The following is a 23,019-nucleotide window of genomic DNA, read 5'->3' as shown; positions in this document are numbered from 1 at the left end:
AGTGATCTTAACTGGAGGTCAAAGGTACAGTAATACTACTGCTGTGATTCCCAGAAGAAAACTAACTTGGTAAAAACACTACTTTGCAGCAAACTCAGAAGCAGATGGACCTGCCTTTTGTGGTCTGAAAGCCCCCAGAGGCCAGAGGCTCTTTTTAAAATAAATGGTGCCTCAGCCAGACCACCCTAGAATTTAGACCATGGGGCTGGAATAAGCTCAAGAATCCTGGCAGGTGGGCTGCCTCACTGCCTTGCTGCCTCTGGGATGGTAGCAGAGTGGGAGCTGGGAGCCAGCTGTGCTCCGGATTGCCTTAGTTTGCAGAACTGATACTAAGGACTAGGGACTAGGCCTGAGCAGCACAACCTTCTCCCGATGCCTCTGGCCCCTTCTAGAGGCCAAGAGCAGAGTGATCACCACCGACAGCCCTGAGGTCCAGCCTCTCTTCTGTGTGCCATAGAACATCGGCCACCTGACTGGTCTGATAAGGGGGCTGGCCCTAGTCCCTACTGGCTGTCATACGCAGGTAAAGGACTCTCATGGCTCCCAGAGCAATGGTAATGCCCCAGCAGCTTCTCCCGCCCTGAAGGCAGGGGCGCTTGCAGCACTGGCAGCAGGACCCAGAGTGGAGGGTTGTGAGGTGCGCCCCTCTGGGTCTTGCAAGCAAGCGGCCGGACTCCAAGCTGCGGCCGTCACTGCTTCTACAATCAGTACATGTCCCTCGCTGACGTCAGTCCGAGCTGTCCTGGGGCTATATAAGGCTGGCGGCGGTCCCGGGACAGACCCCGTGTTCCCCAAGGCGCCCTCAGCCCACCCGACGGCCGGAGACTGGAGCCCCGTCCTGCAGCGTGAGGACACTCTCCGGCAACCTGTGAGTAGCTGGGAGCATCCAGCCTGACTCCTGAAGCACCAGGACGGCGCTCAGCTCTCCCACCACGACTCGCCCGCCTCAAGGGAGAGAGGGAGGACAGGGTGGCACCGGGCTGGGGCAGCAGCTGGGACTGGAGGGAAGGCTGTGGGCACCAGGCGGCAGCCGCAGGGGCCCGGCCGCGGGGCTGGATGCGCGTGGGAAGGGGAGTGGCGCCACTTGCGACTGCCCGGGACGCACCTCACCCCGCGCTCCCCCTGTCTGTCCAGGGCCGGCGGCACCATGAAGCAGAGGGGACGCGCGGCGCTGCTGATGGCGCTGCTGCTCCTGGCACAGCTGCGCCCGGGGAGCAGCCAATGGAGCCGGGAGGCGGCGGCGGCCGGGGTCCAGGACCCAAGTCTGCGCTGGAACCCCGGGGCGCGGAACCAGGACGGCGGCGCCCGCGCGCTGCTCCTGCTGCTGGCCGAACGCTTCCCGCGCCGCGCGGGGCCGGGCCGGTGGGGATCCCGGACCGCGGGCGAGCGGCCCAGGCGGGACGACCCTCCGCTGTCCATTGATCTCACTTTCCACCTGCTGCGGACCCTGCTGGAGCTGGCGCGGACGCAGAGCCAGCGGGAGCGCGCCGAGCAGAACCGCATCATATTCGAGTCGGTGGGCAAGTGATCGGCGGCGTCTGCAGCCGCGATAACCTCGACCCCGTCCCCTCTCCCCGGGCCCGGACGTGCGCGACTGGAAGTGACCCAGTCCCGCCAGATTAGAGCGGCCCAGGGATGCCCTGAGCACTCTGTGCGTCACCAGTTTTTAATAAAAGTGCTGAAGAGCCTTTGGCCTCGGTTGTGGGGCGCAGGGAACCACAGCAGGGTGGGAGCCCGTGGGAAAGTGCGACCTCCCAGGCCGGCGGGGGGGAACTAGATGCTGGCGCGAGGGCTCGGGCAGAAGGGCCTTCACCCGGGGTCCGCATCTCCATCGTTCCCCCAAGAACTCAGGTGCTGGTGCCGCCGCACCACCCCGACCCTTTTCCCTTGGCACTGAGCTCGCCAAACCGTGCTTGATACCAAGGAGATGCCCCGCAGGGGTCATTCCACTTCCGTCCCTCAAATGGGCCCGGATCCGGAGAAGGGCAGGATGGTGATGGGGTCACTCGGAAGCCGAGACTGAGAGTGAGCAGTGAAAGGAGCTGCGGGTCTGAACACATTAGCCCTTTATTGAGCCCCTCCCCCGCGGCTGGGCGCCGAGCTGGGTGGCGCAGCGGTCTCTGAGCAGGTCCTCCGCGACCCCAGCGCCAGGCCCCGGTGCGCGGGCTCCCCAACAGGGAGCAGCTCAGTGCCCGCCAGTGCCTGGGAAAGAAAGCTCGGTGGGCGGGCGTTCCAGAGGAACAAGGCAGCTCCGAACCCCAGCTCGCCCCTTCTCCCCCAGCCACGTGGCTTTCTCCTCTACCTCCCGACCCAACCTGGTCTCCCAAAGCCCCAGAGGAAAGGCTGGTGGGAAAGAGAGTGTACTTCTGCACGCGCGCTAGGGGGCGCCCCTCCCGCTGGGGGTGGGGAGGCCACCAAAGATCGCTGGTGCCGCAGGGCGGCCTCACTGCAGAGGGGCCCGGGGCGTCGAGCCAGCCCCGCCAGGCCCCTCGGGCCACACTCACCTTCCGGCCCATCCGGCCGCTCCTTCCTCCGGCCCTGCGCTGCCCTCTTCCCCGTCCAATGCCACCTCCTCATCCTCTTCCTCCCCGGAAGCGCCTGTCCCCCAGGAAGACCCCGTGAGGTGGAGTCCCTGCTTCTCTGGCCGCGACCTCCCCCCCCCCCCCCCCCCGTCCCCCGTCCCCCGTCCCCCGTCCCCCTTCCCCGCGTCGCCTCGGGACGCCCAGTCCCAGCGCCCGCCGCCCCCTCCCATCCTCACTCCCTCACCGGGCTGGAAGTCGATGGTCCTCAGCATTTCGGCCACGTGCTCCACGCTCACGGTGAACTGCTCCATGCTTTCATAGCCCGGTTCTGGCCGTCCTGCCAGCTCCACTTTCGACATTGTCCCGACCCTGCGGCGCGGCAGCCGCTCAGCTGGAGTCGCCGCAGCACCCTCAACCCGCTCTGCGGGGCAGCCGAGCCCAGGCAGCCCCTCTTTGCCTCTCCCGCTCCGCCTACTCACTTATTGATCAGCTCCTTGGCCTGCTGCAGGGAAGAAGGGAGGGTGAGCGTAAGCACCGCGCCAAGCGCTGGCAAAGTCCCATTGCTGGCGCCCACAGTCCTGCGCGGTAGGCGCGGATGCATATCCCGGGTCGTTGAGGAGAAAACAGACTCAGACTGGGTGACTTGCCCGAGGCCGTGGGGCAGTTGGCTGCCAGAGGTAAGACTGGAGCCCAGCCCTCCTGGTGCCAAGGCCCCCACTGCCGCCACTCTGCGGCCTCCCGCCCTCCCCCAGCGCCCACCTGGAGGTACAGCGCCATCTGTGGCTCCTCCATGGACTGGATGGCGGACTCCACGAGCTTAGAGGAGGCTTCTAGGTGGTCTCCATACTGGCGGATGAGGCCCCGGACGCGCTGCAGCTTCTCCTCCTGCTCGCGGGCCAGCGCCTGCAGCAGCTCGGCCTTGCGCTCCTCCAGCACGGAGCACAGGGCCTCGAACCTCTGGTTAAGCAGCTGCTTCTGCCTCCGGCTGTTGTCCTGAAAGAGCGGAGCAAGGATAAGATTTCTAGCTGGGAGAGCACGCACCTACTTGTCCCACTCCCCAGTAAACAGGCGGCACAGACAGGAAGGAAAGTACCCCACCCATAGCCACGGGCTGCTGATAACCCAGGTCTTTTCAGTAATACCAATTACAAGATTTTTAAAAATTGGGATATAATTGACTTTTAGCATTATATTAGTTTCAGATGTACAATGTAGTGAAATGTACATATTGTGAAATGATCATATTTGTACATATTGTGAAATGATCACAAGTCTAGTTATCTATCATTACATATAGTTACAATTTTTTTTCTTGTGAAAACTTGAGATTTTCTCTCTTTAGCAAATACAATATTTTAAAGGAGTTCGGAAGTATCTCTGGTCCTAGTTTTTACTTATATTATCTCATTTAATTCTCAAAAATACCCAGTGAGGTAGCCATCATATTATTATCATTATTTTATATGTTTAAAACAAAGCATAGAGAAGTGAAGTAACTGGACCAAAGTCACGGAGCTACCCTGGGAACTCAAACCTAGTAGCTTGGCTAAGCATATCCCACTAATTGTGATTCCCTCCTCCACCAGGAACCCAGAAATTTCCCCTCTCTCCCAACCCAGACTCACCTCGATGGTCTGGCACACTTCCTCCATCTGTGTGATCACTGCTTGCACACGGTCGTTGCCTGCCACCAGCATTGCGATGCCATCACTGAGCTCGCTCTGCCACACACACAGGCCAGCACTTAGAGCTGGAGGACCCTGTCTAGAGCTGTACCCTTCCCACCCCAGCCAGGGCTGCCTAGGAGAGGACTGTCCCTCCACTCCACCAGCAGTGTAGCTATTCCAGAGATCTAGTGGCTTGGTACTGTCCAAGAAGTGTGAAAGCACATTTGTGGATTCTGTAAGGAGATGGAAAGAGGAGGGCCTCCATCAACAAATGAGAAAGGGACAGACATTTGCCAAATATCCACCAATTGCCAGGCCCTGGACTAAATGCTTCGTCTGTAGATTCACGCCTTCCATCAATTCAGAAAAATTCTTCGTAATTATTCCTTAGGATACTATTACCTCATCTCCATTCTCTTTATTTGCTCATTCTGTGACTCTGAGGAGACATATGTGCTCATCCTTCTCCTCTCCCAGTGCTGCATCCTAGGCTACTTTTTCAGGCCTGCCTTCCTGTTTGCTAATTCTTTCTTCAGAGGAATCTGTTATTTAATTTACCCTTTGGATGTCTTATTTCAACAATCACATTTTCATTTTTAAAAGCTCTATTTGGCTCTTTGTTAAATCTGCATGTTTGGCAATCTATTATTGCTAAGGTTTTATTCCATCCTTTTAAGAAATCATTTTATGCACAGTAATTCCCAATTCTTTAATATTTCCAATATCTGAATTCCTCAGAGGTCTAATCTCTAATTTTGGTTTCTACCGACTTCACTCAGGTACACTTCTTTCTGTATCTTCACTTTTGAATTAATATTTTGTTGTTCTTAATCTAAGGAAACCCTAAGAGCCTAAATTGGGTGGGTTTCCTCCACGCAGATTCTGCATTTGCTTTTGTCAAAAGCCGGTGGCACATCTGACTACCTTAGTTCCTGAGATTCCAGTTTAACCCAAGATTTGTGGAGGTCTTCAGTTCAGGTGTCCACCTTTCAGGAGTCTGGAGGCATAGTCTCAGCTGTCTAGCTCAGGAATACTGCCAACATTTGTCCTCTGATATAATTTTTATTTCCCTTTTTTAAAAGATTCATTTTGTTCATGAGAGAGAGAGACTAGGGGGAGGGGCAGAGGGAGAGGATCTCAAAGTAGAGCATGGAGCCCAACATGCAGCTTGATCTCACAACCCTGAAATCATGACCTGATTTGAAATCAAGAGTCAGATGCTCAACCGACTGAGCCACACGGGTGCCCCACTGATATAGTTTTAAAATTATGTTTTATGTCAAATGTAGTTGTGTGGTAGTGAGAGGGCCTGGAGAGTATCTAGGCTGCCAAACTGAAGTTGCTTGTATCCATCTAATTGTATCCTTAAAATAACTTTACAAGTTGGCATTTTCACCCTCATTTTATAAGTGAGGAAAGTCAGGGTCAGAGAGGTCGAGTGACTTACCTAAGGTCACACTGAGTCATGCATAGAGCTGGGACTGTAGCCCTGATCTGCCAGCCTTTAAAACCAAGTGGAATGAGAGGCTGAAGTTGGAGACCCTGTTCACTGTCCCCAGCCCCACCATGCCTGCTCCCTCCACTGCTTGATACCTTCTGACGTTTGTAAATGGTGGGCAGTGGGGCCACCTCACAGTCCTTGTGGGCACCGAAGACCTTACAGAGAGAGCAGGTGGGCACTTCACAGCTCAGGCAGTAGATATTGATCTTCTCCTCTTCGTGCTCCTCACACATGAGGTGCTGCTCGGCCTTGGAGTGCAGTGGCCTGGAGGGGAGCGGGCAGGGTGGCAGAAGGGTCAAGGGTCAGTGGCCAGGCTGGAGAGAGGTGGGTCCTACGATTGTGGGGCCCCAGGAATACCTTCTCTTCAGCCTTTGCCAGCTACCAGTCACAGCTGGGGCTGGGGCTGGGGCTGAGCAGGTGAGTGACTTCCATAGTGCTCTTCATTAGAGGAATACAAAGAGCTAGATTCGAGAACAGCCTCTATTCCAGGGGGCAAGGAAGTCTCACAGGGCAGGACGTCACAGAGGGCTGGCAAGGACTTTGCTGGTGGACCACCAGCCACTCCCCAGCTGGAGAGGGTGCAAGGGAAGCATGACCAGGATCAGAGACCCCTGAGCTGGGTGACCTGGGGCAAGTCCTTCCCCCTCCTAGGGTCCGGCACTCTTATCTCTAAACTAAAGAAACAGGCTGGTCATTTCAGCCCTTCCCTTTTGGCTGATGAGTTCCCCCTCTGTGTCCCAGGCCCTGCTCCTTAGAGAGACAAGAGGTCCCAACAGCTCACCGGGAAGACTCCTGCTTGTAAATGTCAATAATGTTCTCTACTAGCAGGTTTCGCTGCAGGCCATACACACCATGTCTGTCCAGGACAACCTCATGCCTGCAAGATGGGCAGCGGAAACGGCCTCCTGAAGACACAGTGGTGGAGCCCCGGGATTGCCACAGAGGGTTCGAGGCCTATAGAGACAAGTAGCATGAGAGAACAGGCAGTGAGGCAGGCATGAGGGAACAGGGAGGAGGCAGGAGGAAAGGTCAGGAAAGGGCTGAGGTGCAGGAGAATGGTGGAAGAGGAGACATCAGCTCTTTCCAATGGCGGGGCCTTCCTCCTCTGAGAGCAGCGCAGATGGGTAGCCATGGAGATCTTATTTCCCACTGTTGCCTCATTACTTCTTAAGTATCCCTGCACCCAGAGCCTAACTTTGGTAAAGGCCCAGTCAGGATGGAATCTCTTCAAAAAGGCCCAGCTTGCACATGTGGGGAGACACTGATGTTGACAGGAAGGCCAAGATTGGAAATGGATTCTGTGGTGCAGGCGATGTCCTCCTGAGGCTCTCTTGGACCACATCTGGGGGAGATTCTCTGGAGCCGTTGGCAGGGAAGTTGAAACAAATGCTGAACAATGGGGCACACAAGCCATGTCATGCTGGGTAATTCTAGGAAACTATTTTAGAGACTGAGTCAGGACTGCTGCCCCTAACACTGTTCTACTGTGTAAATTTGAGCAAGCATTCAATCTCTGTAAAATTAAGGACTAGATTGAATTATTTATTCTACAACAAATATTAAGCATGCCAGGTAATTGTGAAGCCCTGGGGATAAGATATAAACAAACACATCCCTGCCCTAAAGGCAAGCAAACCCAGCAAACCGACAACTACATCCAGCAAGCTGGGTATTATGTATGATAAGAGTGAGCTCAGGGACCCCTGGGTGGCGCAGCGGTTTGGCGCCTGCCTTCGGCCCAGGGCGCAATCCTGGAGACCCGGGATGGAATCCCACGTCGGGCTCCCGGTGCATGGAGCCTGCTTCTCCCTCTGCCTATGTCTTTGCCTCTCTCTCTCTCTCTCTCTCTCTCTCTCTCTCTCTGTGACTATCATAAATAAATAAAAATTAAAAAAAAAAAAAAAGAGTGAGCTCAGAAGGAAGATTTACAAGAGATGGTCATCACTTACACCTCTAAGAGAACTTGCTCCATCCCATCCTAAAAGCAAGAACCCTGCCACGGTCCAGGCCACAGATGATTGGCTCAGAGTTGAGAAAGTGATCACCTGATCCAAGCAGAACCAATCAAATTTGCTTCTCCAGAATTTGGAATTGAAACTGGGAAGTGGCGGTGGCTAGACCACTTGCAGCTTTGAAACTGAAAAGACCTGTGGAGTTAGGCAAAAAGTTGACTGTGGCCACCTGTAGTCTTGTGCAAGTGGAAGTGGAAAGTGGGAGAGGTCAGAAAGTGTGAACAGAAAAGCTGGTCTTCAGAGAAGACAAAAGAGTCCACTATGGACAGCAGCAGAGATAAGAGACTGGCAGAGACTTCTTGTTCTTCCATATTCACCTTGTCCTCAATAATAGAGCCTCTGAATTTTTTAACCAAGACACATGGAATAAAGGCTGTGTGTGCAAGCCTCCCTTCCAGCTGAGTGTGACCAGGCGACTGCATTCTGGGATGTAGATAGCAATGTTTTGTGCCATTTCTAGGAAGTGTCTATAATGGGAGGGGCACCGCCTACTCTTTTCTCCTTCCTGCTGGCTGGAATGAAGATGGAATGGCTCAAGTTGAAGCAGCCATGTTGAGCCAGGAGGTAGTCACATGATGACAATGGCAACAAGATAAAAGAAGTGAGTCTCTGATGAAGCAGTCCTGGAGTGCCTACCTATATTTCTGCTTGAGAGAAGAAACACATTTTTAGCTTCCTTAAGCCAGTGCTATTTTGGGTTTTCTGTCATTTACTGGAGGACCTAGTCTTGACTGGCTGGAAGACCATGGACTCAGAGAGAGTAATGAAGAAAATAGTCACCTATGACTTTGAAAATTTAGATGTATTTCCTGTGGGTGAGTTTGATGAAATTCTCCAAATCCTTATACTGGTTATCAGCCAGAGGGCCCCTTATGTGTGTGTGACAGCACCCAGAATACATAGAGGGCATCCAAGTCCACGGTCTTGTTTGAACCTTTAAAAGCAAGAGATGTAGACAAGGCAGGAAATGTGGCTCCTGTGAAGTGCGCAAACCTGTCTTGGCAAGAGTGACTGGCATGCCACAAATGTCACATTTTGGGGGGATTTCTTGTAAATTATAAGAAGTTAACACTTCAGGCCATCATAAAGCCAAATGGTTTAATTTGAGATTATCCAAGGTTGTGTCTGTGCCTTTGTCCTTCTCCATAGCTAGAATTGTATCAATACTGCTGAGTTTAGTTTAGGGAATGGGTTAAAGTGTAAGAACACCTGGCTTTTGCTTAATACAATTAGCTTTCATTATTTATAATACAAGTGAGTAAGGATGTGTTGGGAGAACCCTAACCCTGGAGGGATCTTACTTCTCTTTGATTAGCTGGTGGCTAGCATCTGAAGGTGCTCAGTGAATGTTTGAATGGCTGGAAAGGGGGCAATATTCTAAAGTCTTAGGGCAGAGCACAAACTTCTGAGTAGTGTCTTTCACCTATTTTCCTCCCACACTGTCTCCCCCCTTTCTCCATACTCATTATTTAACATTTGACACATGTTTTGAGGGCCTATTATGTATTGAGCACCACGCTATGGGCTTCCCAGGCATCACTGAATTTAACCCTCAAGAATTTCTTGTAAATATGGTGGAGAAAATGAACATTTACTCCCTCACTTGGACTATAGGAGCTATAGTAACAGTGGCTAATTGGGCACATACTTTATGCCAGGTTTTGCTCTAAGTCCTTTCATTTGTATTAACTCATTTAAGCCTCTTATCAACCTTATGAAATAGGTACTACTATTAGCTGCATTTCAAAGATAGGAAATTGTAGCCGAGAGATGTTAAATCAATTGCTCACGGTCATCAGATAATGGGTGGCAGAACCAATATTTGAACTCAAGCACTCTGACCCCAGAGTCCACCCTAAAAATCAATATACCACATTGTCAGATGCAATAAAATTGAGGCCACCTGAAGAATGATGCCCAGAGCTAACATTTGCCTCTCTGAATCTCAGGCTAAACAGATTTTAGTGAATCTGTTTAACCAACCCTTCATAAAGGAAAGGAAAAACAATGTAAGTCAGCTGTGCAACTGTGGACTGATGTTATTTGAGCAGAGATAAACAAAATATGAGCCATCAAACCCAAACCCAACAAAGCAAGATAAGGGCCCAGCTTGCAACCAGAATGACCTATTTGTCTGTGAAAAGGAAAGGAAATAGCTCAAATCTCAGGGAGACTTCCTCCCATGGATTTCCACATGCCCCGCCGAGAGACAGTTCCTCAGATTATGTGTGAAAAGTGTTCTGAGGCAACAGAACCAAACTGAGACACTCAATTGCCTACTAATCCAGGTCATACCCCTCTAATTCACCAAAGAAGCCAAAGGACTAAACAGAGATTGCAAATCAATGATAATATCTAGCTAGCCAGTTTAGATTTAAGTGAACAGTGGAAGAAAGCCAAGGTAAACAGAGGGTTGAGTAAAGGATTCACCCTCAGCCTCAAATAGAACTACCCCTATTCAAAGAGGAATGGCAAGCAGAAAGGATCCAATAGGAGATATAAGCCAAGATAATAAATTAAAAAAAAAAAAAAAAAAGGAAAAAGAGGCATGACAAGCAAAGGACAGAGGAAGAATATTTCGGAAGAAGAATTGCTCTAAGAAACTCTTTCAAAAAAAAAAAAAGAAAAAAGAAACTCAGTCTAACCTTTTTAAAGAAATAAAGAAAACATAGTCTCTTTGATTAAAGAAGAGATGTAAGTAAAGGGGCACTGGGTGGCTCAGTTGGCTAAGTGGCTGACTCTTAATTTCAGTTCAGATCATAATCTCAGGGTTGTGTGGTTGAGCCCCGCATCTGGCTCTGGGCTTTATGCTGAGTTTTCGTGTCTCTTTCCCTCTGCTCCTTGCCACCACCCACACCCTGTGTGTGTGCACTCTCTCTCATGCTCTATAAATAAATAAATAAATAAATAAATAAATAAATAAATAAATAAATACTTTTTTTTTTTTTTAAAGAAGAGCTATAAGTGATCAGAGCTAGAGAAGAGAATTGAACTGGCAGAATTAAGAAATCATGTAAAATATCTTATCAGCATAGAAACAAAATCCACATTTGACACTATAGTGGGAAGTAGAATGCATGACGCTGATAGAAGTCACATAGATGGTAGTGGAAAATAGCAGGATAAAAGTAATCAGGACTACATGGTACGGTATGGGTCACCCTTGAGGACATTGTGCTAGGTGAAATCAGCCTATCACGAAAGGACAAATATTGCATGATCCCTCTTATATGAGGTACCTGAAATAGTCAAATTCACAGAGATAAAAAGTAGGATGGGGGTTGCCAGGGCCTAGGGAGTGTGGCAGTGGGTTGTTATTTTAGTGGGTACAGAGTTTCAGTTTGGAATGGTTATACAACAATGTGAATATAGTTAATGACATTGAACTACACACTAAAGAATAGTTAAGATGATAAACATATATTATGCATTGTGCCACAATCTTTAAAAAGTAGGTTGGTTTTTTTATTGTTGTTTTTTAAAAGATTTACTCATTGGAGAGAAGGGGAGAGAGAGAGTGAGGGGAGGAGCAGAGAGAGAATCCCCAAGTAGATCCCCTGCTGAGTGCTCAATCTTGAGACCCCATGAGATCACAATTCCATGAGATCACTGATGAGCCCAAACAAGAATTCAGGTGCTTAACCACTGAGCCACCTAAGTGCCCCTAAAAAATTTTTTTTAAAAACCCTTCAGACTCAGGTGGACCAGAAAGCACACTACCTCTTCCCCACTTGCCCTGCCTGTAAAGACATTTTAGCAGCTCATCCCATTGGCTAATCACTGCCATTCTCTTGGGACCCAGGGGTCTGAAAGACAATCGGTTTCAGCAAGTCCAATCTAAATCCTTTGTTTGAAGAGCACCTTTCTGGAGAGCTGGAGAGCTCAATAGCAGGTAGTAGGGAGGGGGTCACACCTCTGCCTTCTTTGCAGTTTGGCTGGTGCTGCTCCCTGGAGTAGGTACCACAGCCCACCACAGGTTTCCCAGCCATCCACGGGTCCCATAGTCTCCTGCCAAAGCTCAGGTCCTCCTGTCATATCCTACCTGGGCGAGCTGGCTGGCTTTCCTCTTAAGCTCCAGGGCATCCCCTCCTTTCTGTGATTGCTTCAGCACTGTTTCCTCTACCCACCTCCATGCCCCACATCCTTTGCTAGTCAGTCCCTGGCATGCATATGTGTGTGTGTCTGCGTTTGTGTGTGAGCGCACACGTGCACCCTTTCACATTACTGCTAAATGTGACTAATAATGAAATAGCTGAGTTTATCTTTTTTTTTAATATTTTTATTTTTTTATTCCTGAGAGACACACACACACACACACAGAGGTAGAGACACAGGCAGAGGGAGAAGCAGGCTCCATGCAGGAAGCCTGATGTGGGACTCGATCTTGGGACTCGATCTTGGGACTCGATCTTGGGACTCCAGGGTCATGCCCTGGGCCAAAGACAGGCATTAAACCACTGAGCCACCCAGGGATCCCCCAGTTAAGTTTATCTTTTGGGTTTTCCATGCTCTTTAATTCTTGGCACATTCATGTTGCTTAGAGGCCCACTCTGTGTTATCTGTGAGCTAGCTCAGTGTTTCCCCAAGTATGGTATACATACTGATGAAAGGCATGAAGATTTTAGGTGGTATAAGGATGGACACTGAAAATTTTCATGTATTTAATTTGTGCATATTAGAAAAAATAACCAGTCCATATAGCTAGTGATTTTTCGAGGATTTTGTCATTTAGAATGAAGATCAAGTAAATATTTAATACGCTTCAAAAGTGAGTCCTTTTAAGAGAAATAATCAATCATAGCACAGGTGGTACACAGCTATGGCAAAAATTAGGAAGGCAAAACGAGAATGAAATCTGGGGAGTCACTCTAACCCTTTCCTGACTCCCTCCTCAATCGAAACTTGTCTCATGTCCCCCCCTATTTTTTTTTTTTTTCAAATGCTGGGTGATTATTTTGAGAAAGTCATCTATACTGGATATATGGATAAAATTGTTACCCTTTCTTGGTAATATTTCTATATTTTATTATTATTTTTAAAGATTTTATTTATTTGGGAGAGCAAGAGAGCACAAGCAGAGGGAGAGAGAGAAACAAGCTCCCTGCTGAGCAGGGAGCCAGGACCCTGGGATCATGACCTGAGCCAAAGGCAGATGCTTAACTCACTGAGCCACCCAGACACCCCATCATTTCTATATTTTAACAGAAGGCATTTAAAGCAGCACAATAAATGAAAAGTAGCAATGATCTGAAGATCTGGATTTGGATTTGCCATTTATGACCTTAGGAAAACAATTTCTCTCAGGGTCTCAATCTCCTCATATCTAAAAAGAAGGATCTGCACTTAGCACCTCCTCCAAAGGCTGAGGTTCCCTGAGCAATGGGCCTTGATGGATATAATATGGTTAAGAATTTCAGATGCCAGGGCACCTGGGTGGCTCAGTGGTTGAGCACCTGCTTTCCACTCAGGTCATGATCCCAGGGTCCTCGGATGGAGTTCCCCATCAGGCTCCCTGAAGGGAGCCTGCTTCTCCCTCTGCCTGTGTCTCTGCCTCTCTCTCTGTATTTCTCATGAATAAATAAATAAAATCTTAAAAAAAAAAAAAAAGAATTTCAGATACCCTGACCTGTGAGGGTATCTGCCTGTGAGATGGGGAAGGGAGCTGGTGGTTTTTATAACAACCTTGCCCTCTCACACCACTGAGGCCACTATCTCTAACTTTGACTCCTGTGATCCAAGGTCTCTCTTGTTTGTGCCTCCCCATAGCTATCCATGGAGGACCCTCTTGCTGTCAGATATAAGTAGTTCCTGAAATCCCATCTCTGAAATAGTCCTAGTGTGTTTAGATGTATTTACATGTTCTATCACTTGTATTATCTATGAGGTTTGAATTTTATATAATACACCTGTACTATTTTTGTAATCATAATAAATAATAATTTATTTTCATATTGGAAATATACTGGTTATTTGACAGTAGAAGAACAATTAAACAAGTTATGGAATTATTATGCAATTATCTTTAGCACAGTTCTTCATAGCCCGGGGAGATACTCATGTTAGGATTTTATTTTTATTTTTTTTTCATGTTATGATTTTAAATGAAAAAAGTAGGATATAAATTTATAAATAGGATCCCAATTTTGAAATGGATGATTTAAAAATTTTCTTCTGGGCAACCCTGGTGGTGCAGTGGTTTAGCGCCGCCTGCAGCCCAGGGTGTGATCCTGGAGACCCTGGATCCAGTCCCACATCAGGCTCTCCCTATGATGCCTGCTTCTCCTCTGCCTCTCTCTCTCTGTCTCTATGAATAAATAAATAAAATCTTTAAAAAATAAATAAATAAAAATTTTCTTCTTTGTATTCATCTACATTTCTCAAATGTCACTCAATAAGGAATCACTTTTAAAATGCATAAAAATAAAAGTTAAATATTTTTTCAATAATTATTACTGAGTGATAGAATTGTGGGTTATTCCTTCCTTTTTTTTATAATTTCCAAATTTTGTACAAAGACTTTGAGGCTGGGCAGCCCAGGTGGCTCAGCGGTTTGGCGCCTGCCTTCAGCCCAGGGCCTGATCCTGGAGACCCGGGATCGAGTCCCATGTTGGGCTCCCTGCATGAAGCCTGCTTCTCCCTCTGCCTGTGTCTCTGCCTCTCTCTCTGTGTGTCTCTATGAATAAATAAATAAAATCTTAAAAAAAAAAAAAGACTTTGAGGTTTGAAAAAGAACTTTTACTTTTTAAAAATTCGGGGTGCCTACTGGCTCAGTTGGTGGAGCATACGACTCTTGATCTTGGGGTTGAGTTCCAGCACCACGTCGGATGTGGTACTTAAGAAAAAATAAAATAAAATATTAAAAAATGCAATGCTCAGTCCTGACATGACTGGAAAGGGGGCGCCAGAGTGCCATAAAAACCACGAAGATAAATCACTAGAACTGTAAAGAACCATGGTGGTTCAAGGGAGGGGATGTTCAAGAACTACCATTTGAAGACAGTACACAGGTAGCAGACGGCTAGGTAGTAAAGAGTTTTAGGAGACCAGAGAGACTATAGGATTTTAAACTACAAACTGTGGAGACATGGGGGGGGGCAGCTAGAAAGGTAAGTTTTTAAATGAAGGGCTTTCAAATGTTATTTATTAATTTTTTTAGATATTTTATTTATTTTATTATTTATTATTATTTTTAAAGGACTTTATTCATGAGAGATACAGAGACATAGGCAGAGGGAGATGCAGGCTCCCTGTGAAAAGCCTGATGTGGGACTCGATCCTGGAATTCTGGGATGACACCCAGAGCCAATGGCAGACACTCAACCGCTGAGCCACCCAGGCATCCCAATTTTATTTATTTTAGAGAGAGAGAAAGAGAGAGATTGGCGAGAGGGCAGAGGGAGAGACTCCTCAAGCAGACTCCCATTGAGCACAGAGCCCAATGCAGGGCTCAATCTCATGACCCATGAGATTATGATCTGAGCTGAAAGCAAGGGTTAGATGCTTAATGGACTGAACCACCCAAGCATCCCTTTTAAATTTTATTTTTTAAAAATTATGGTAAAATCAGAGGGCTTTGAATTCAAGGGTAAAGATCTGAACTTAATTTTGTAGGCAAGGTTTCTGAACTAGGAGAGAAAATGAGAGTGAATATTAATCTAGGCGAGGTAATTTAGATAGGTGTGAAGAGAGAGAGAGGTTAAAGGCACAGATCAATTGGGAAGCAAGTGCCATAGTCAAAGCAAGTCATGGGCCTACCCCCTCCCTGAGTTATCTTGGAAAGATGAGGGATGCCAGAGGTAGATCAGTAGGGCTGACCATTCACATAGACATGGTTAGGTCAGGGGCAGAAGAGAAAGTCAAAGACTATTCAGGCATTTCAAGCCTGATACTTGGGAAGATGCTGGTGCCTGAAATGCAAGAGTATTTAACTTGGGGAATGCAGCCCCCAAAGATCCTTGACTAGATTTCTGTAAACACGGATGACAAAAAAAAAAAAAAAAAAAAAAAAAAATCACACCTTGATTTTCACTAGCCTTTAGCAGAAACTGGGCATTTCCTAGGTTATAAAGGTAAGCAACAAACCACAGTAGTTTTAGTGGTATTTTGTTGCCCACAGAAATCACAGGCATTTTCACATCACATTATTGTTGTTGCTCAAATATCCGAAAATAATTTATGCTTATCACTACTTCTAAACTACTTGAAGCCCACTGCTTGATCTAGTGATTTAATATGTTAATCCAGAAGCACATACATTACTCTATCAAACATGTTCTAATTACTCTGGTAATTTATTCCAGTGCTTCTCAAGCTTGTATTCATTACTGCTCCTTCCAGGAATCTTTTAAGACATTCCCTGCCCCCGATATCAATTCCTTCCCCCATTAAATTTTAGTGCCAAAAATCTACAAAAGCGAAACTCATAGAAGCATAGAGTAGAAAGGTGGTTCCCAGTATTGGGGGAAATGAGAAGATTCTGGTCAAAGGGTGCACACTTTCCATTATAAGATGAATCAGTTCTGGAGATCTGATGTATAGCATGGTGACTGGAATTAGTCATGGTATATTGTATACTTGGCAACTGCTAAGAGAGCAGTACACCATACACACAGTGGTAACTATGTGAGGGAATGGATATGTTAAGTCACTTGGTTATGGTGATTATTTCGCAATATCAAATCCTTAAATTTGCACATGTTAAATATGTATAATTTTGTCAATTATATCTCAATGAAGTTGGGGAGAACTTTTACATGAAAGTAAAAACTAAATAAAAATTTTAAAATAAAATCATAACAAGAAATTCTAATGCTGTGGATATACTTGGGGCAATATCAGCCCTGTTGAGAATGTATGAGAATGCATGCCGTGTTCTAATATGATCCAGTGTCTTTATAATCATAGGAGTTATATTTTATGCATTTAAAAATATTTTTCTTACATAAGCCACAGACATTGCCTTTAGGGCCCACAGGCTTTACAAACTGACAAAGGGGTCCATGGCCCAAAAATAGATTACTTCCTGCTCTGATTGTAAGTTCTACATGGTCTCACCACACACAGGAATCTCACATACTAAGGTGTGGACGGCAACATGCTTATGATAACTTCATAGCTGATCGTCTCTACATTGGACTAACGATCTCTCAACTGACTAATAGCAAGTTAGCAAAATCCCATCTTCTGCTTCTGTTTATCTATTTCAAGACTAAGAAATAACACTGTATGTTAACTGGAATTAAAATAAAAACAGTAAAAAAAAAAGATACAAGTTTTTGTAGATGACTGTGTAGAAGTACAGGGAATAGACCTGCTCTGAACTCAATAAACTACACTGGATATAATGCATCTTTGAATTAACATCTTCTTTAAGATATAAACTTTTGTAAACAATTGTGTAGAGGCATATGGCAATAGACCTGTACTTAACTCAAAAAAGGACTGAAAAAATAACTGATGGGCTCTATTGCACACAGAAATGTCTTTGTTCTTTCCTGAGATCTTACATTTTCACAAGAAAGTCAGTCCCATAGAGAAAAATTTCCTGTGCCAATGAGATGATGTGTAGAGACTCTAGGAAATAGAAGACCTAGATTTATGTCCCTGCTCTGTCCCTCTGTTTGTATGTCTATAAGCTGTGTCCAGCTCTCCTTATAAAATGGAAATCACATCCATTCTATCTAACTCAAATGGAATCACTCATGTGAACGTACTCTGTAAGTGATAAAGCATTGCACAAAGAGTTGTTAACAATCCTAAGAGTATATGACCACATAGAACTACAGGACATGAAATAACTATTCTTTCTCTACTGTGGAGGATGAAATGGAATGGAGTAAATAAATAGAATTTAATTCTAGGCTATGTTCAAGGCTTTCGTGTGGCATACATGCCGAGAGATGTCTTTTAGGCTATATGGTACTTCCCTTTTTTTTTTTTTTTTTTTTTTTGGTAATGTTTCATAGCATCTAATAGAAATGTTCCATCTAGCGGTACCTGGGTGGCTTGAATGGTTTGGCACCTGCCTTCGGCTCAAGTCATGATCCCAGGGGCCTGGGATAGAGCCCTACATTGAGCCACACACCAGGCTCCTTGCTCAGCAGGGAACCTGCCTTTTCCCTCTCCCTCTGCCCTTCCCCCTGCTGATCTGGAGGCTATCTCCCCAAAATGGTGATCTGGCCAATGATGAATAGTGGACCATGCAGGTCTTCTGAGCCAGATCTTCAGAGTATACTGGAGAAACCACAGGAAAATGGTAGACAGAAGACCAGACATTTGGAAAAATATTGAAGAGTCTTGGAATAATTCAGATGTCGGCAAAAGCTGAGCTGTGGGTAGGAGAGGGATTCTTAGTGGAGGGCTGGCTCTGCCTGACCTAGCAAAGAGCCTGGCACCAAGGCTCTGTGACAGGAGACTGGCTGGAAGGAAGATTGAAAAGCAGAAGAGTGAGTCAAAATTAGGACACTGGTAACAGAATAAAAAATGCTTTAAAAAGGAAAATCCAGGGGTGGCTGGCTGGCTTAGTCAGAAGAGCATGCTACTCTTGATCTCAGTAATGTGAGTTCGAGCCCCATGATGGGTATAGAGATTACTAAAAAAATTAGCGAATAAACTTAAAAAAAAAAAGAAATCCATAATAAGGTTTCTTGAATTTGTGAAATCAGATTGTTAGAATTACAAGGATGTTAAAGCATCCTTTGAATCTATATGTCAACAGGCTTGAGAGGTAAAATAGCCCGATTGACATCACATGACAAGAAAGGAAGAAGCTGGTGGGATCAGAACCCAGGAGCTAGTCTCAGTCTAGGTTTTTGTTCTCCATTAAGTAAGTTTCTTCCATCAAGTAAGCAAGATCCTTAACTCTGCTACAAGGTAAATGGCATTCACAAACTCTCAGTGAACTGATTTCTCATAAAGGAGACCTGCCATGGTTGGGCTCCGGAGGTCCTGGTGCCCTCAGGAGATGGGCCTCTCCTTGATGACAGCAGGTCTTTACAATGAACCGATAAGGAATTAGATTTCAGGGTGGAGTGAAACAGAAGTCATAGCTTTCCCAGGCTGCCCCTTATTAGAGCAGGTGGCCCTTTTCTTCGTATGCTCATATCTGCAAATCTCTCCCTAAATGGACACCTTCCAGAAAAGCTGTTCCTCAACAACCTTCTTCTAAGGCCTTCTGGTTGTCTGTTAAATTACAACAGGTTGCAGCTCATAAACAAGTGCCCACAGTGAAGTGGGGGCAGGTATAAAAATAAACTGAAGGCTTGCTTAAAGGAGTTTAGGAGTGAATAGAGTTTACAAATACAGAAACGCATGGGAAGATGTTTGTGTCAAATTCCCACACCAACAGCTTTCCTCTAGTCAAAGTGCTTGGTAGCTGAGTGGGTGCAAGTGTGGAGAAAGAGGGAGGGAGAAATTAGAGGGGGTTAATGTGATATTTCGGTGTCTTTTCCCTTTAAATTCAGAGTGAGGGAGAGAAGTATTACAGTTCTAAATAAAACTAGTTAAATTGTGATGGCAGCTATATAAAGATATGCATGGCCACAGGAGCTTGAAAGTAATACACAAATGTGAAAATCACTGTGTTGGGGGAGGTAGGATTCTGGATGATTTTCTCCCAAACCCTTAATACTGTTCAACATTTTCAATTAAAAGTTTTAACTTTCCAGATTTTTTTTCCTGGCTCTCTAATTAACCCGATGTTATAAAATCACAATTCTCTAAACTTCTTTTATTTAAAAAAAATTTAATGTTTAAGTAACCTCTGTACCCAACGTGGGCTTGAACTCACAACCCCGAGATCAAGATCAAGATCTCATGCTCTACCAACTGAGTCAGCAAGGTGCCCCACAATACCCTAAAATTCTTGTTTGTTGTCCATCACAGCAGTTTTTAGGACAGCAAAACACTGGACACCATCTAAATGTTTCAGAGGACTGATTTAAATAGACTGCAGTCCAATCATAACAATGGAACACTATGCAACCATTTATTTATTTATTTATAGAGCGAGAGTGGGGGAAGGGCAGGGAGAGGCAGAGGGAGAGGAAGAAAGAGAATTTCAAGCAGGACCCAGGCTCAACCTCACACAGGGTTTTGATCTCATGATCCTGAGATCATGACCTGAGCCACAATCAAGAGTCAGAAGCTTAACAGACTGAGCCACCCAGGCACACTTCTGCAGCCATTTTAAAATGAAAATGCGGATCTGAATGTGTGCAGATGGAACAACTACAGAAAGAGTAAGTGAACAAAAGCAGATTTAGGACAATGAGTGTAATTTAAACACACAAACATAGGTGGACCTATCCATGGAAAATCTCTGGGAGGGTACCCAAGAAAATTGGAAATGGCTACCTCTATTTGGAGAAGGGAAGTGAGAGCCTGAGGTAGTCATTTTTCATGCTATAAACTCCTATACTATTTTTTAAAGTGTGTGTGTGTGTGTGTGACACTGTAACTTTTATAAGTTCTATTAACTTTCTAGGCAATGTTCTCAGGGTATTCTTCCTAAGTGGTTTTAAGATAGAGTTACCAAAAGTCTTATTCTTGTTCCCATACTTAGAAAACAGACAATCTGATTATGCCTACAGTTGTCAAAATGTGGAGGCAATGTGTGAAAAAACTAAATATGCTCATCTTTCAGAGGGAGAACTACTGAGATGTATATACATAAGTGCAGCCAAAGAACTGGGTCAGCCTCCCACCAGGCTGCCCCAAATAAAGCAGAGCAAGGAAATGAGCTGTTCACTCTTCTCCTTGGTGGGGGATGCCCAGGGGTGCTCTGCACTTTAAAAGAGACATATCAGTCCAGATCCACAGAACCATCTCAAAGTTCTGGGAACCATGTTGTTTCCCAAACATTCTGCATAGGGTTCAGCCCAGTCTCAGTTCTCTCTGGGTCCAATCAGTATTTCAGAGCTTTAAGGCACCAAAATGGTGCACCTGGATATAGAGCACTGACTAGAACAAGGGAGGCCACTTAAACATTCTGTAGCCTCCATACAGAGAGCTTTTCCCTGGGACCCTCTGCCCGATGATACTATATGCTTCGTACTTTGATACTCTGGTGGCTTTTTTTTTTTTAATAGGACAGATTACCTTCACTTTCAAAACTTCTCTTTGCTTTCATGTATTTCCAGATCTAATGGAAAGATGTTTCACTACAAATTCATGAAAAGTGATGGCAAAACCTTGTTGCCATTCCCTCCTAGGCATCTGACTGAAGGATGTTCAGAAATGTACTTAGCCTGAGGAAAACTAAAATAGTGGGCAAGGCGAAGCCTCTAGTACATGACTTGATGTCCAGGATAAGCAGACAGAGCAGTCAGCCCTTCCCAGAGAGGGAAAATCCTTGGCTCTGAGATATTCTGGAGCCAAACAATGTAACGGCAGGCTAAGACACAGAAGAATAGGAGATGGGAATGGGCTTCAACAGGAAGATGGCAGACTGCCAAGGATAGGTCACAGGGCACAGCTATGGGACAGCCTGACTTAGCCAGCCCATTATTTTTTCCCAAACATGCTGCCCCAAAGAACAAAAAAAAAAAAAAAAAAAAAAAAAAAAAAAAGAAGCATTTTCTTGGTTAACTTTAAAATCATTTGCGTTCAACACATTTCTCCCTGAATTCTGATACAGGTGAAGAATATGTGTTAGTGATGTTCCTTAACACTGCCCTGCCTACTAAGCTAGCTAGCTCTGGTTTATTCAGATATTTTACTTCATTTGCAAGGGGTGTGTGTGTGTGTGTGTGTATGTGTATGCAACTTTTCCCCTTACTTTCTCTGATCTTTCTTCCAGTGGCAGAGGTCAAAATAGAAAATCCATTTATAAACCATTCTGGTATATGCTGCATTTCTTTTTGAAACCAGTAGCTAAAATGACATCTGTGAATTTGATTAGCTATGCTTTGCCCCATGACCGCACATAAACCAAAGCTGGTTGCATTTCTCTACATTCTCTCTACTTAAGTGACCACAATGCTTTTTAACCAGCAGGCCCCTTTATTGACCAATCTGGAGTGGGGCACAAGTGTGAACTTTAGTTGGGGAGAATTCCCAATCTCCTACCCACTCCCACTCTGCCCCAAAAGATGGATGTGTTAAGCTTGGCCTCAAATACAAATACTTTCATCATGGACTGTGCTCATAGGGCTTATTTTTTAATGTTTCATTATCTCATTGATATTTTCTCCAAATCTTCCATATCATTCTCAAAATCTGAAACTCTAGACTGGAATAGAGAGTCCAGTACAGATTGTTAAGCAGCTTAGGGTAGGACCACCTCCCTCCCAGTTTCTAGTTTCTATGGGGGTCTTCTCTCTTCTGCAGATACCAGCTTTCCAGCTGCTGTCCAGGCATGCATAGGCTGTCCTTGCCAGCCTGCAGAGCAGTTGCTGACTCATGCTTACTTTGGGATCTACTAGGACCCCGAATCTTCTGCTCTTCCGCCAGGACAGACACCACCCACTTCATAGAGTACTCTGCCCCATCACCTTCTGGTCTCAGCTCTGACCTGATGAGAAGTCTCCCACAAATCTACACTGCTTTACCTGGCCCTGCCCTCCCCCGATCCCTGGCCCACCTGGAAGACATCGTTGGCACACTTTCGGCACAGGTTGTGCTGGCAGGGCAGGATCACCACCGGTTTGGAGAACATCTCCAGGCAGATGGGGCAAATGAGCTGCTTCTCCAGGTTGTCCATGCTATGTGCATCCCCTAGCAGCGGCTTGAAACCCACTGTGAAGTTCATCCCCTCAGCGATTATGCCTGCCCTGGCCTTGGCCCTAGTCCTGGCCTTCCCTCACTGCCCCTGGACCCTTCCTCGTTTACTTTAGACAGCCCGTAGATTCTTATGGTCCCTTCTACTGCTCACTCTTGAAATAGGTCTGCTATCTCTCCTGTCCCTTCCTCCAACAATTCACCTCGTCTTCAGATAGCTGTTTTCAGATACTTCTCTTTATTCCTTGCTCTGTACCCCAGCCAGGCACATGTAGCTTTATCTGTCCCTCCCTTCCTGAATGATTCTGTCCCTGAAAATTTCTCCTTTTGTTTCCCAAATGATTCTTGTTCACTCTATGGGCAGTACTGTTTGTCCCTCACTTCCCAGAGAGGAGATTAATTTTAACATGGGGGTGGGGAACAAGGGGCATCTGCATGACATTCCAACTCCCAATTTAGCTCATGTAAGGCGAGCCACAGCTGTCACCAAGTGAGTGACCCTGACTCACTCAGGAATGGGTGACTCTCATAAGAGCAGGAGTGAGCTCCACTCTTATGGTGAAAGGTGGGTCTGCAAAGATGTCAAGCTCTCACGCTCA

General features: G+C 46.1%; 2 protein-coding genes across 3 annotated transcripts; one reads left to right on the top strand and one right to left on the bottom strand.

Annotated features, from left to right (window-relative positions):
* The first annotated feature begins 87 nt into the window (after window positions 1-87).
* On the top strand, window positions 88-1,688 carry UCN (urocortin). The gene is made up of 2 exons (XM_025454367.3): window positions 88-868; window positions 1,135-1,688. The coding sequence occupies exon 2, from the start codon at window positions 1,148-1,150 to the stop codon at window positions 1,526-1,528; it is 381 nt and encodes a 126-aa protein (XP_025310152.1). The 5' UTR covers window positions 88-868; window positions 1,135-1,147; the 3' UTR covers window positions 1,529-1,688.
* Window positions 1,663-22,824, bottom strand: TRIM54 (tripartite motif containing 54). 2 transcript variants are annotated; one of them, XM_025454357.3, is made up of 9 exons: window positions 22,284-22,824; window positions 6,472-6,644; window positions 5,783-5,954; window positions 4,148-4,243; window positions 3,282-3,515; window positions 3,002-3,024; window positions 2,767-2,891; window positions 2,505-2,598; window positions 1,663-2,202 (listed from the first exon to the last, which is right to left on the bottom strand). In XM_025454357.3, the coding sequence occupies exons 1-9, from the start codon at window positions 22,449-22,451 to the stop codon at window positions 1,848-1,850; spliced, it is 1,440 nt and encodes a 479-aa protein (XP_025310142.2). In that variant the 5' UTR covers window positions 22,452-22,824; the 3' UTR covers window positions 1,663-1,847. The 2 variants fall into 2 exon arrangements, with proteins under 2 accessions (XP_025310142.2, XP_035556173.2); XM_035700280.2 differs by having other exon boundaries at window positions 3,002-3,021; window positions 22,284-22,817.
* Window positions 22,825-23,019: the final 195 nt, after the last annotated feature.

Source organism: Canis lupus, chromosome 17 (assembly GCF_003254725.2).
Source record: "Canis lupus dingo isolate Sandy chromosome 17, ASM325472v2, whole genome shotgun sequence".
In the NCBI taxonomy this organism is placed as follows: Eukaryota; Metazoa; Chordata; class Mammalia; order Carnivora; family Canidae; genus Canis; species Canis lupus.
The sequence above is the reverse complement of the archived record's forward strand: the minus strand, read 5'-3'. Positions and strand labels throughout refer to the sequence as shown.